The sequence below is a fragment of the Macaca thibetana genome, chromosome 14 (genome assembly GCF_024542745.1).
Source record: "Macaca thibetana thibetana isolate TM-01 chromosome 14, ASM2454274v1, whole genome shotgun sequence".
NCBI classification, from domain to species: Eukaryota; Metazoa; Chordata; class Mammalia; order Primates; family Cercopithecidae; genus Macaca; species Macaca thibetana.
In genome coordinates, this window is record NC_065591.1 from 109,953,082 (window position 1) to 109,967,364 (window position 14,283).

General features: G+C 42.8%; 2 protein-coding genes across 6 annotated transcripts in view; one reads left to right on the forward strand and one right to left on the reverse strand.

Annotated features, from left to right (window-relative positions):
- ATP5MG (ATP synthase membrane subunit g) overlaps positions 1–14,283 on the forward strand; it is a 249,536-nt gene that overhangs the window by 42,628 nt on the left and 192,625 nt on the right. The gene's annotated exons all lie outside the window — the stretch shown is intronic.
- The window catches only part of JAML (junction adhesion molecule like), a 35,512-nt gene that overhangs the window by 10,916 nt on the left and 10,313 nt on the right, over positions 1–14,283 (reverse strand). For 2 of the 5 annotated variants that reach the window (XR_007719376.1, XM_050758426.1), the window contains 5 exons: positions 10,245–10,307; positions 8,016–8,333; positions 7,508–7,662; positions 5,582–5,807; positions 974–1,083 (listed from right to left, as the gene is read on the reverse strand). Coding sequence is in view for 4 of the 5 variants with exons in the window: in XM_050758426.1 (XP_050614383.1) it covers positions 974–1,083; positions 5,582–5,807; positions 7,508–7,662; positions 8,016–8,205 (681 nt within the window). In the remaining variant the exon portion in view is untranslated. Of the gene's footprint in view, positions 1–973; positions 1,084–5,581; positions 5,808–7,507; positions 7,663–8,015; positions 8,334–10,244; positions 10,308–14,283 lie in introns of those variants that run through there. The other 3 variants (XM_050758428.1, XM_050758430.1, XM_050758429.1) reach the window with 3 other exon arrangements.

The window sequence follows — 14,283 nt, forward strand, 5'->3', positions numbered from 1 at the left end:
TATGTAGACACAAACGTGAATGAAGTGACCTGGCCCCTAACATTTGTCTCTTGTGATTCAAATTCACAACCTCAAAATGTCAATTCTCATCCTATTTTCTCCTGTGAATCACTCAATGGATGACATTTAAATGCATGGCAAGCTCTCAGGGGTGAACCTGGGACCAGATGTAATTCCCCATACTCCATCATGATGTCACCCACTGTGACCCACTCAGATAGCATAGAGGAATCAAGTGCAAATGACTTTGTTAGAGAGATGACCTGGAATATGTTTTAATTTATAAAAGTTAATCTTTAATAAATTTTGCACCTCAACTTTTATTAATAACAAGTTACTTGGGATATCCCCACAATACATGTTGACTCATAAGTATACGACCACATCATGGTTGAGATCTACTGGTCTAATGAACGAACTTGCTGTTTACTACTTTATAGATCTCCCAAGAAATACCCCTCACCCTGGCCCCCAGGATCGATCAATCCCAGCACGTGAAGTACTCATGAAAATTCCCTCCATCACATAAATGGGGCAATGGAGCACAGATGAAAAGTCACAGAACTAACCCCAGTAAGAATAAAAGTGTAATCACTTTTATGCCTAGCCCATTGCTTTCCTGGCTGGGCCACAAAAATCATCTCCCTCATTCTCCCACGGACTCTATACAAAGGAAAAGGGAGAAAGAAGGAAACTAAAATGTAGGGGCCAAGTCATGTACAAAAATGCTTTACATGTACAATTTCACATTGGCATCTAAAAGTGAAGCATCATCATCATCTTCTTGTTCTTCTTCTTCTTCATTGGAGTTATCTTTCCCACCAGAAAGCTGAAATTGCTAGGAGAAGATCCAGTTCTGATAAGCCCCAAAGCCCAGGCTCTTGCAACACCTCCTCATGTGCCTGATTCTACCTCTGTCCTGACACCATCAGCCAGAGCCTTCTCTAACACAGTGATGTTTCCTCCTTGTTACCTTTGCGCGCCATCCTGAAAATATCCATTCTACCTTGGTCACGTATTTCACTTCTGTGCTCTGGAAAACACATCCCATCCGAATCATTTCACCCACGCGGACCATGAGCTCTGAGGATAAAATAGTAAATCAAGTCAGACTAAAGTTATAATCTATAGAAGTCAAAGACTTTCTAGAAGAGATCATGGTTAGCCAAAGACCCTCAGCAGCAAAAATCACTGTCACCACCAAACACTATACATATTCCCTCTGTAGGTGATCCGGAGGATCCTCCCTGGATCCAAAGTACTCAGAGCCTCCTCCCTCAGACCAGCACAGCAGCATCCCCAAGATGAGAATACCCTCTAGCTGCCCACATGTACCAAGCCCGAGGGTTTCTGCTGTCTCCATACCACCATAAACACTTTCTGGTCCTCTTTAATTCCTTTCTCTTTCCCCTTTTCCAGAATTCCTCCCATGAACTCTAATTTCACATCAAGTTTGTACTAAAGGAAGTATGGAAAATCTCAAAGCCCCCACTTTATGTTCATCGTCTTAGATACCAACATCTGCTTAGCATAAACAGGAAGTGGAAAGTTATAGAACTCTCATTCTTATATTTAACCCACTGACTCTCCCAACTAAAAAAAATGAACCATGGGTAACTTTCTTCAACTTCTTTTATTCTTTTTCTTTTATTCTAGGACCTAGTTCTGGCCTTGGTACAAGTCACAGGACTCCTTGCTAATTAGGCCAAGACAAAAGACAGCTTTCTCCTTGACTTTTCTTTCTGTTTTCATCCTGCTCTCTCCTGCCCCCACCCTCCCCTCTTCCCCTGCTTCTGGCTTTCCAACTCCTAGGCTCTTCCTTCTGCCTGTTGTACAAGCAGCTGACCCACCATATGTTTATTACATAAGTCATTTTAAGTGGCCCGTGAAAAAGAAAAGAAGTGGAAAGATATTTCTGATTTTTCAGTAATGCTCTATACAAATCAACCACAAAGTTGATTAAGCAATGAAAGGCAGGGTAGTGTATAAGGAAGACACAGGTCTAGGTCTTAAGTGCACAGAGTTCCTTCAAAAGAGTGTTAAGCAAAGATCACGAGGGAACAGAGTGCATAAGCCACCCTTTTATCCAAATTGTTTCCCTGGGAGAAGAGTAACTTCCTGCCCAGCAGGAGAAATGCACAATAGGAGGAAAGCAAAAGAAAATATTATGAACTCTAAAATCTATGGAAGGAATTATTTTGAAAGCGATAAAAAATTTACTCCAAAGAATACCAGCAAGGAAGCAAACTCCCTTTAAATCTATCAGCACATTAAGAATTAAACTCTATTTTTAAAATGCAATAATAACAACTGAACATTCTGAGTCATTTCAATGCACCAGCCATGTGCTAGACACCCTGTACATGGTAGATCAGTTAGTCATTACAATATTTTGAGGTTTGTATGACTACTCTCCCATTTTGCAGAGAAGGAAAGTAAAGGAGCCCAACGCCACATGGCCAGTAAAAGGTAAAGCCAACATTTAAGCTCAGGCCTGAGTGAAGGCAAAGCCCGAGTTTTCTCACTCACTCTACTGTGGCACCCCACATAAGTAGAAGGATGGCTGATTCTAGAGCAAAAGTAGAGGACATTAATCTAATTATTATTTTCATCTATAGTATTTAAATTAAGAACTACGAAAAAAGAATTGAAGCGGTAGAATCATAGACTGTCAACTGAAGGGTAAACTTTGTAGAGAAAATTATAGATGACTGCAAAAGACGGAGTTGCCACGTTGGTGGAGGCAACTTACGTAAAGCAAGTTGGAGCACCTTCCACTAGGCAAAATTGTTAGGGGTTGGATCTATTCCCGTTCTAGCTGGAATTAAAAAAAAAAAAAAATACAGTTTGCTCCACTAGCCACTGGGGAAATATCTGACTACCTCTAACATTGCCCTAGCCTGTTTCTATGAATTCCTCAGCTCTTGAAATTGACTCCTTGCAGTTTCCTCTGTGTCTCTTCTAAGCAGGAAAAGGCTGTGCTTGCATGGGCAAGTGTTCAGGCACAGCATTAGAGACCAAAGGCAGAAAAAGGAAGCAAAAAGAGAATCCTTTGTAATACCAGCAATTTGGGGAGGCTGAGGCAGGAGGATCACTTGAGCCCAGGGGTTTGAGACCAACCTGGGCAATGTAGGGAGACCCCGTCTCTACTTAAACAAACAAACAAAGTCAGGCATGGTGATGCATACCTATGGACCTAGCTACTAGGGAGATTGAGGCAGAAGGATCACTTGAACCCAGGAGTTCAAGGCTACAGTGAGCCGTGATTGTACCACTGCAACTCCAGAGCCTGGGTGACAGAGCAAGACCCTACCTCAAAAAAAAAAAAAAAAAAAAAAAAAAAAAGAAGAGAGAATCCTTGGGCACAGGCATCTGATTTGCTTCTTCTTCCGGAAGAACCAGAGCTTTGGAATTAAGAGAAAAATGACAATACGGATAATTAGGAGAGGGGCCAGAGGCCACCTCCTACAACTCCATTTTTTAGAAATTGGATTCAAGCAAGGGATGCTAACTCAATAACTTCATTCATTCCACAAATGCTTATTAATTGCTTACTCTGTACCAGGGGCTGTGCCCAGGCAAGCAGGGAAGACACAAGTGAATGGGTGTGATGAGTGTCATAAGAGAGGAAGGAAGGGTGCACTGGAGGAGCTCATGAATAAAGCTGGGAGGCTAAGGACCTAAGCTAGCTGCAGGCGGGAAATGGCCCCAGATTCTAGTTCCCTAACTACATTACAAAGTTTCCTGGGGTCACAGACTGTTCCTTCTATTCCGCAGTCTTAAAGAATGCATCTAGTTCTGCAGCTTGCAAACTTTTACTTTCATTTATGTATTTTTATTTGTAAGTGTTTATATCAATAAGCAAAACTAAATTTTAGAGACACTGGCTGACATTAGTTTGGATATCATTAGTTTATTATAAAAGAGAGACATGGAAATTATTTACACGATGAAAGATTTCAGAACTCCAGTGGAATGAGTGGCTTCACATGAGACTTTTTCAATAGTGATTTATTTCAATATATATACTTTCCAAGAATCCACCATCTCTAAATAAAGAATGATCCCTGTCATCCAGAACTACTTTGGTGCCTCCATATTCTAGATTCTGGGGGAAGAATTTTATCTCCAGCTTTTGGGCTAACTGGTTGAATCTCTCCACCCTTTCCTTTGGAGCCCAATACAACAGCTTCTACAGTTGCTTGCAATACTTTCGAGATTTTTCTGGAAGCATAATGCCTCCTTTGGTTACAGTCTCAGCTGCATTCCTTTCAACTAATATCCAAAGAGGCAAAAAAAAACTTTCTAAATGACTCAGGCCACCATAGCTTATACTCTCCCTTTCAAACTGCTTAAAAGCAGCAGAATCCTTATTCAAACCAAATCTTACCTGGTAGCCCAATGAATACAACAGGAAAAAGGAAAAGGACTTTGGTTGCAATGCAGGTGGGAGCCTGGGGTCCTATCTGAGCAGATATGTCTGCTACCAACCCCCTGCCCTGCTTTTACCATTCATGTTCTTTGGAACTTAAGGTTTTACAGAGCACAAATTTTAAAACCACCCATCTACCACTCCCTCCACTTATAAATGGAAAAATAAAGTGCAAAGAGTTAGAAAGATCTGTTCTTTTCTTCTTTTTTTTTTTTCTTTTTTAAGAGTCAGGGTCTCAGCTCTGTCACCCAGGCTGGAGTGCAGTGGTGCAATCACAGCTCACTGCAGCCTCCACCTCCTGGGCTCCAGTGATCCTCTCACTACAGTCTCCCTAGTACCTGAAACCACCACAGTCATGTGCCATCATGCCCAGCTTTTTTTTTTTTTTTTTTTTTTTTTTTAGACATAGGGTCTCGCCATGTTGCCTAAGCTAGTCTCAAACTGGCCTCAAGTGATCCTCCCACCTCAGGCTCCCAAAGTGTTAGGATTACAGGTGTGAGCCATCACACCCAGCCTTTTTTTTTTTTTTTTTTTTTTCTTTTTTTAGATAGAGTCTTGCTCTGTCACCCAGGCTAGAATGCAGAGGTACCATCATAGCTCACCGCAGCCTTGAACCCCTGGACTCAAGCAATCCTTCTGCCTCAGCCTCCCAAAATGCTAGGATTACAGGCATGAGCCACTGAGCCTGGCCTGCTCATTTCTTTTCTATCCCCCAGAACACCTAACATAGGGTACCTATAAAATACAGATGTAGCATCAATGTGGATAACTGAGGAAAGGTATTAGGGCATAGTAAAAAAGAACATGGACTCTGTTGTCAGAGGTGCCAGGGATCAAGTACTAGTTATGCCATTTAATAAATATGTGTCCAAAACATATTTGGACACATATGTGAACAAAACATCCTTTACAGGGCTTTTGGGAGGAGGAAGTGTGTTTGAAGTAATAATACAATAATCATCAATATTTTATTTAATAAAATAACTATATTTTTATTGACTGAAATCATTATGATCATTTTTTAAAGATTCACTCTGTGGTAAGTACTTAGCCCAAAGGCTGGCATTTGCTCAAGATAATCAGTTTCCTTGCCTCTTGCACATGGAATCTCTTGCCCCTTGGCCCCTCTTTAAGTAAGCATTTGCGTACCTTTAGGCTCCTCTGGTAGCACATGCAGTACCACCGCCTTCTTGAACACCTGGCTTTCCCCTTTGAGGCGGATTTCACAGGTATAGGTTCCCTGGTCAGCCTCTTGCACATCTTGGAGCAGGAGAGAGCCATCATTGCATAAGATGTCCCCCATCAACTGTACGCGGTTCTGGAAGCGCCCTATGGGCACACTGAGATTGGAGTAATAGTATAGCACATATTCATCCTGAAGGGCAAAACAGTGTTGGAGAAAATCAAAAGAGGTGCTAGACCGAGGAGCCTGGATCCCAGATACTCTGTTATGTGGGGGCAGCAGAGCTATCATCATGATCATGATCCAAAAGCATTTGGTACCCAGTTAATAAAAATAATGTGCCAGGCAACAGTCCAACTTGCACAAGCTCTGCGGCTCACTTTCTACAAGGACAAATGGAGAAATGCGGTCCACATTTTATTTCTTACAGTTTAAGGTAAAATATAGCACCCACTCTGAAGATCACTCTACGGTTTTAAACTTACAACTTTTGAAAACCATCTCTCATTTTCACCCTAGTTTCTACCACGGCCCCAGATTAGATGGCATTCAGATGCATGATCTATTTTCACTAGTGCTGTGGGTGGTGTTGGCGTGAGAATTCCAGGCATGGCCGGCTGGCTGCCACTTCTCTCATCTCTACCCTCCTCCCGGCAGCAGTATCATAACACAAAAGGAGTCATCCACAGGCAATGGTTCTAGGCTGGGCCCTGGGGAATTCTTTTGTTTTTGGTTTTGGTTTTGTATTGTTTTCCTCCGTCACCCAGGCTGGACTGCAGTGCACAATCCACACCTCACTGCAGCTTCACCTCCTAGGCTCAGGTGATCCTCCCACCTCAGTCTCCCAAGTAGCTGGGACTACAGGTACATGCCACTGCAGCCAGCTAATTTTTGTGTTTGTTTTTTTTGTAGAGATTGTTTTTTTGCCATGTTACCCAGGCTGGTCTCGAACTCTTGAGCTCAAGCGATCCCCCCGCCTTAGCCTCCCAAAGTGCTGGGATTACAGGCGTGAGTTACCACACCCGGCAGAAATTCTTACTCTACTTACACCATGGACCTATCCCTCTTATAAAAATAAAGGCCAATAAAAATTTGAGTGAGAGTAGTGTTATAGGGACAACAGGGAGTGTGCTCTGTTGAGCTACAAAAACAATATTTTATTTGCAAACATTGGGAGTTTCTTGTTAGTAACAAACTACGTGGGATGTTTTTCACAAATGATCCTGATATACGAGTATCTATACAGACTCTCTGATGAGGCTTAATACACTGTTCCTCACTCCAAAGAGCTCCATGAAAGACCCTTGCCCAGCCATGCTGCATCTGCTAATCCCAACACTTTAAGCAGCCACAAAGGAGAAAAGGATGATTCCCCAGCACATAAATGGAACAGTGAAAAACACTGAAAGAATCTGTCCTCCTCCCCACCCCAAAAAAGATTACTGTGGTATAGTTCCTATGCCTAGGTCAGAGCTCTCCTTTCTAGAACCTTGGAATTTACCCCTCTCACCCGCTTCTGCTACTTAACGAAGGGTAGAGATAAAGGAAGGAAACTAAAAGAATTTCATGTGCAAGAACAAGGAACCTCTCATTTCATGTGTGTGTCTCCCATTAGCCCCTTAACTACTTGAAAGGTAAGCATTACCATTATTGTAATTGCCTTCCTCTTCACAGCTCAGGAAGCTAAGATCAGCAAGGTTGAGTAACTTACTTACCCAGCTGATAACATAACCAAGTTCCTGAGCTAGTACAAGGCCCAGTTGTGATCATCTCCAAAGCCCCGGCTCTTGTAACACCTCCTGGTGACACCTGATGCCTGACTCTTACACCACTCTGTCCTGACACCAGCAGTCAGGGGCTTCTATTACATAATGATGTTTCCCCCGCGTTACCTTGGCCTGCTCTCCTGATGAGAGAATCCAGTCTATCTTGAATATGCATTTGTCTTCCGTGCTCTGGAAAACACATCCCATCAGAGCTGAATCACCCACATGGACTGTTAGCTCAGCGGGGGAAACATTCAAGTCATTCAGGCCCAAGGAATAATCTATAGAAGTCAAAGGCAAGAGGACACATCATTTAGACAAATACTCTCAACAACAAAAATCAATTTCAATCATGGAGTACTAAACACCCCTCTCCCTGGATGATCCAACATAGACAAAGTCCTCAGAGGCGTGTTCAAAGGCAGCATGGCATCCCTGTCCTCTAGTTACCTATATGGCTCATCAGAAGGGTTCTGCAATCTTCATACTACAATAAATGCTGTCTGGCTCCCTCCTCCTATCTAGTCCCTTACGCTTTTCTGGAATTCTTCCTCCCAACCTTTCTAAAGAAATAAGGGAAACCCTGGAAGTCTCTCATTTCTGATCATCAATTTAGACACCCACCGCCACTTACCAGGAAATGGGATGTTCCTTGCTCTTAAGTCTCCCACTGGTTCCCTCTCTGAAAAAAGGACCTTTTGTCTACTTCCTCTTCGTCTTTTAGTTCCTTTACAAAAGCTTATTTCTGCATTTGCTGGCTGATTCTGGCTGTAGGGCAGGTCCTTATAATTAGGCCACCATGGAGCATAGCTTTCCTCCTGCATTTCCACTGTGTTTGTCCTCTCCCTGCCTCACCCCTCCAGCTTTGTCATCAGCTTTCCAGCCTCTAGGTGCTTCACACAGGGACCCCTGTCCATTATCTCTATGTTGCTCAAGCAATTTCAAGAGGTCACTACAAGAAAAAAACATTACATGGATATTTCTGTTTTCACAAGATATGCTCTATGCAAAGAGACAACAAAATCAAGAAAGATACATTTAGATGCTGCCCAGTTCATATCAGAGAAGAGCCAAGTGATGGGAATGAACAGAATATGTGCCAGTCTTTTCATGCAAGCTGTTTCCCTGAGAGAAGAGAGTTAACTTCCTGCCCAACAGCAGGCTCACACAGCAGGGAGGACACAAAAGAAAACAGCAACTCTAAACCCTTCAGAGGGAATTATTTTGAAAGAAATCAAAATTGGCTCCAACAAATATTTGGAATTTTCCTGTAAGGAAGAATTGAGCAATTCCACGTGTGGTCGAAAGTGTAATAAGCGAATTTAATACTAAGAACACTGTGCGTAGAATTAAATGAAGAACTGCTAGGAAGCAACAACAGCAACCAAAGCAAAGAGAAACTGATGTTTGAAGGGCAATCTTAGTAGAGAAACAGCTGAAGAAGATGAGATTTTCTGCAAGAAAAGAAAACCTCTCCACAAAAACTACAAAACCCCCAGTGTCACCAAGTCACCACATACAGGGGTTGGACTAGTAGCTTTCTGGATTGGAGGGCAAAAACCTGCAGGCTGCTCCACAGATCTCTGGGAAAATGTCTAAATACCTTCTGAGATCATTATAACCCTGCTTCTTTGAGAAAAATTCTCTAATGGGCCGGGCGCAGTGGCTCAAGCCTATAATCCCAGCTCTTTGGGAGGCCGAGACAGGCGGATCACTAGGTCAGGAGATCGAGACCATCCTGGCTAACACGGTGAAACCCCGTCTCTACTAAAAAATACAAAAAACTAGCCGGGCGAGGTGGCGGGCGCCTGTAGTCCCAGCTACTCCGGAGGCTGAAGCAGGAGAATGGCGTAAACCCCTGAGGCGGAGCTTGCAGTGAGCTGAGATCCGGCCACTGCACTCCAGCCTGGGCGACAGAGTGAGACTCCGTCTCAAAAAAAAAAAAAAAAAAAGAAAAAAGAAAAATTCTCTAATGAACACCATTTTGGTGTGCGTGCATATGTGCATGTTTGTACACACTCTGTATTGCCTAGAATAGGAGCAAAGGCAACCCTGTTATATACTTTGCTGAGTCAGGGTTTAAATCACTGTCCAAAGTTCAAAAAATGATAATAAAGAGAAAAAGAAAAGGCTATGAGAGCAAAGCACCTGATGAATTTCTTCTCCTTCCAGAACTACACCCACAGGATAAAGAAAAAAGCATGGGGGAAAGGATGAAAACCTAGAAACCAGTGGAGATGAGCAACAAGAAGCCCAGTACTTAGGTGGAGGTGTAAAGAGGAGACTAATCTGGTCCGAGGAGATGGCCAGGTCAGGCTCCTCAGAAGTAAGTGGAGCATAAGGGGAAACCTGAAGGGTAAGGAAGCCTTGGGCGGGCTTGCTAGAGTGAAGTGTTGGGAGGAAGGTTCCAGGCAAAGGAAACCACCACAAATTGGGAAAGAGCTCAGTGAATTTGAGGAACCACAAGAAGGCCGGCGTGGCTGTAGCATGAAAACAGCTCTGGGCCTCTCTTTGGTAATTTCAGTTCCTGATTCAAGGCGAACTGTGGTTTTAAAGATAACAATTTAAAGTGCAGGGATGCCACAGAGAAACTTTCTTTTAGTCACGTAAGAGGGTCCCAGAACACCCTTTAGGACCCAAAGCCATTCTGTTTCTAATGGAAACAGGAAGATTCAGCCTCCCAAGAAACCATAAGCTAGCTGGCTTCAAAAACAGCTGCTTCAACAAAACTGTGAAGTTCCATATTAGGATTTCCATCTTCAAGAAACCCAGGGGAATCAAAAACATATCAAATTGGCTTTTAATAATGCACAGAACTTAGGAGAAATCAAATACCCCACACTGTCCCTTAGCTTCTACTTACCCAGTAACACTGGCAGCAGGATGAGTTTCAGTAGGCAAAACATGCTGCTCTCAACTTTTAAACCTTAAGATAAAAGAACAAAAATCAGAAAATCATGTCAAGAGAAGTTCATTAACTTAAAAAACCAATAGTGAAGGACTATATGAAGCAGCCTCTGTTTGAGACACTGGTATGCAGCATTGAACAAGAAAAACAAGACGAGGTCCCAGCTCATTTGCAGTTTGCGTGTAGTGGGAGCTGGGGAAAAAAGAAGCAAATGAATGAATGAGTAAGAAAATACCAGATGTCAGTAAGTGATATGATGCAACAAAACAGAGTAGTGTTTGAAGAGTCACTTGGGGGCTGCTTTAGATTGGCCGTAAGGGAAGATTAGATGAAAGTTGCTTTTATAGAGGAAAAAAAGCAAATGATTGCAGGATGCCCTTGAGATGACAACCCTAGACCTTCCACTACCTGTGTATTTCACACAAACAAAAAATTACAGGATATCCAGTCTGAAATTTTCCCCCATCTCTCCACCTAAATTAGAATTACTGCTTTTTTGGGAGGAAGAGGTGGGGGGCAGGAAGAGAGTCTCACTCTGTTGCCCAGGCTGGAGTACAGTGACGTGATCTCCAGAGCTCAAGCAACCTTCTTATCTCAGCCTCCTGAGTAGCTGGGACTACAGGCATGTTACACCACGCTTGCTAATTTTTTGTTTGTTTGTTTGTTAGTAGTAGAGAGCTCTCTCTGTGTTGCCCAAGCTGGTCTCAAACTCCTGGGCTTGAGTGATCCTCCACCTCAGCCTCCCAAAGTGTTGGGATTATAGGCATGGGCCACTGCGCCTGGCCCACGGTGAACTTTTTATCTTCTTTTTTTTTTAAACTTTTTAAAGGCAGGGCAGTATGGCTAGAATGAGAATTGGGCTGTGCACTGGACAAAAGTGTGTGTTTGATATGCATGTTATCTCTGTAGTATTCATTTCATTGCATTCACCAGTCCCTGGAAAAGGATTCACCGTTCTACAAACTACCCCCAAATTTTCTTAGCTAAACAGAAGAACCCTGACTCTCAGGAGTTACAGCGCAACCAGTCTTGGGTTCCCACCTACTACTGCACCTGGTCTCAGCCGCGGTCTTTACCCCCGGCCACCCGGCCACTGGCGAGATTCCACCTCAGGATCTGCTAAGAGGAACGATGTGTTTTTTGCAATAACAGCAAGGTACCCCGCCCAGCTCTGCTGGGACATCTGGCACATATGATAGCCATTTTAATTAATAAAAATAGATTACTTAAGACCTTCCTTAATCGTATTTTCCAATCAACAAAATCCTCTACCTGGAAAATCAGAGTTAAGCTATTCAAGGAGGTTCCTACCTTAGGTCCCACTTACACAGAGAGGTCAGCTGATCTTGCTGAACCTGTTTCCTTGCCATTAAAAGGGATTGAAAAGGAAAGGATCTAATAGGATAATGTAGATAACAGTGCTTGGAAAATGGGAAGCATTACCATGGAAGATTCTTTATATAGATAAGAGTCAGAAACAGAGTTTGTAGCTTTAGGGGAGATTTCAGGTTCTGAGCTTCTACCTTCCTAAGAATGGCAAATGATGAATCAGAATGAACTGGAAACTTAAGTTTCCATTTTTGAACCTTGTTGTAACAATGTGGATAATAATCACACTGAGCCAGATATACCAGGAGTCACATAGATTCCCTAAACAAAAGAACCTCTAATGAAAACACAGACCTCTCTCAACATAACCAAGACCCCATTCCTGCTCCATGCCACCCACCTTGCCCCATACATACATGGATGAGGGTCGTAAGGGGCTTCCTTTACAGTATGTCCTAACGTTAGTTCATCACATCTGCGACATCTGTTGCCTTCCCCAGGGAGTTGGTTGTGCTCCCTCTTCTGCCCAGAAAACAGCACTTAGCAGTGGGACATTCCCCCAGCAGCTCACCAACTGCAAGGAGGAGTAATGACTAATTTATGTGTCTGCCACCAACTCAAGTCTGCAGACTCTAAAAGGTAGCACCATACGTGCCTTGTTTATACGTGTGTCCTGGTGCCGTGTTACAGCGCCGGTAAAATGCCTGGCATATACTGGATAAATGCTCATAGCTGACAATGTGACCATTAAGTTGAAATCAACTTAAAGGCATCTTGCAGCAGCCCCCCGCTCCACTCTATTCTAAGAGGAAGCCAGCGACTCTAAAAAGATTCTGAATCTCGGCACTAAATCTGAGTAACTCAGAGCCACACCCAAACCATCTTCAAACAAATTCTAAGAAACATAAGTATCATTAATAGAAGACACTCATTATCAGTCCTACGTACTCAAATGCACCATTAGAACTCGGTGAAGAGAGAAGCAATGATTTTAGCAGAAAAATTACTAAGAGTTTTTTTTAAACGTTCTTCTGGGCTCAGAACTTCCTTTAACTAACTCTTTGATCTTTGGGAAAATCACTGGGCCTTGTTTTCAATATTAAAAGATCAGACCTTTTTCTTAATAGAGCAGCACACTAGTAATCAGTAGTTGAGATGTAATAAAGCAGAGAAGGTTAATGCCAGGCCCTGGGTGCTTTGCACATTAACTGATTTAATCCTCACAACAACCCCATGAGGTTTTACAGATGAGGAAATGAGGCAGAGAATGGCAACGTGACTTGCCTGAGAACACAGAGCGAGTGGCAGAGCGAGGATTCAAGCCCAGGCATCCCGGATCCGAGCCTGTGTCTTCGCTACACTATGCTGTTACTCCACATTTGAGAAAGTAACCAATATTTTAGATCAAAGCTTTTCTGAACTTTATTTGTCAAAAGAAGATTAATCTGTTCCTCCTGACTGAATGGTCTTCCAATCCGCCTTGCTCAGGCCTTCACCCAGTTAACACCTGCTCATCGCTCACATCTCAAGTTAAATGTCATCTCAGGAAACCTCTCCTCAACCATTCATCCCAGGACAGGTCCCTAAGCCACATGTCTTTTTTTTTATTTTGAGATGGAGTTTCAGTTTTTTGCCTAGGCTGGAGTGCAATGGCGCAATCTCGGCTCACGGCAACCTCCGCCTCCCAGGTTCAAGTGACTCTTCTGCCTCAGCCTCCTGGGTAGCTGGGATTACAGGCATGTGCCACCATGCCCGGCTAACTTTGTATTTTTAGTAGAGACAGGGTTTCACCATGCTGGCCATGCTGGTCTCAAACTCCCCACCTCAGGTGATCTGCTCACCTCAGCCTACCAATGTGCTGGGACTACAGGCGTAAGCTACCATGCCCAGCAGCCACATGTCTTAATAGTACCTCTACCTTTCCTTTAGGGTATGGGCCACTATGTCTATTTATTTGAGTGCTCATTTAATTAAGACCTGCTCTCTACCTCCACTCCCAAACTATAAGCTCCATGAAGCCAAGAGCCATGCCCATGAGCCACCACCCTTCCAGTGCCAGCGTGGTGTGAGATACAGGGACATGCTCAGTAACTACTTGTCAAATGAGTTCATAACACCTTGGACATTTACCAAGAACACTATCTGAGTTTGAATTTCCTAGTTAGTTGACAGATATTTGCAAATTCCTCTCTATATATTCACCAACACACACAAATTCTGAATTTTTTATACACATTTAGCTGAATAACAAAATTCCAATTTCATATATAGATAAATAAAATGAATCTCCATTTTTTAAAAAATCCAGCAAAAATATTCAGAAGCACCTTAAGCACCTTGATAAGAGACACCATTGAAATTCTCAGCTTCTACCCTGCTTCCTTCTCTTTCCAGATACTAATTTATCTCCTCAGCAGATGTTTTGAGATAATTCTCCATAGTAAGTTACCTCATCTGTTGGCCAAATATTTTGACCTGAGCTCATGGTTCTTTCACAATATAAATTCTGGCAAATACCTTCTGTCTTTCTAGGGGATTATGACTATCAGGATCTTCTTTTCTATTACTAATAGTGTAGGGGGGTTAAAAATGGGCAAATGGTCTGAACAGACATTTCTCAAAAGAAGACATACAAATGGCCAACATATATATGAAAAAAAATTCT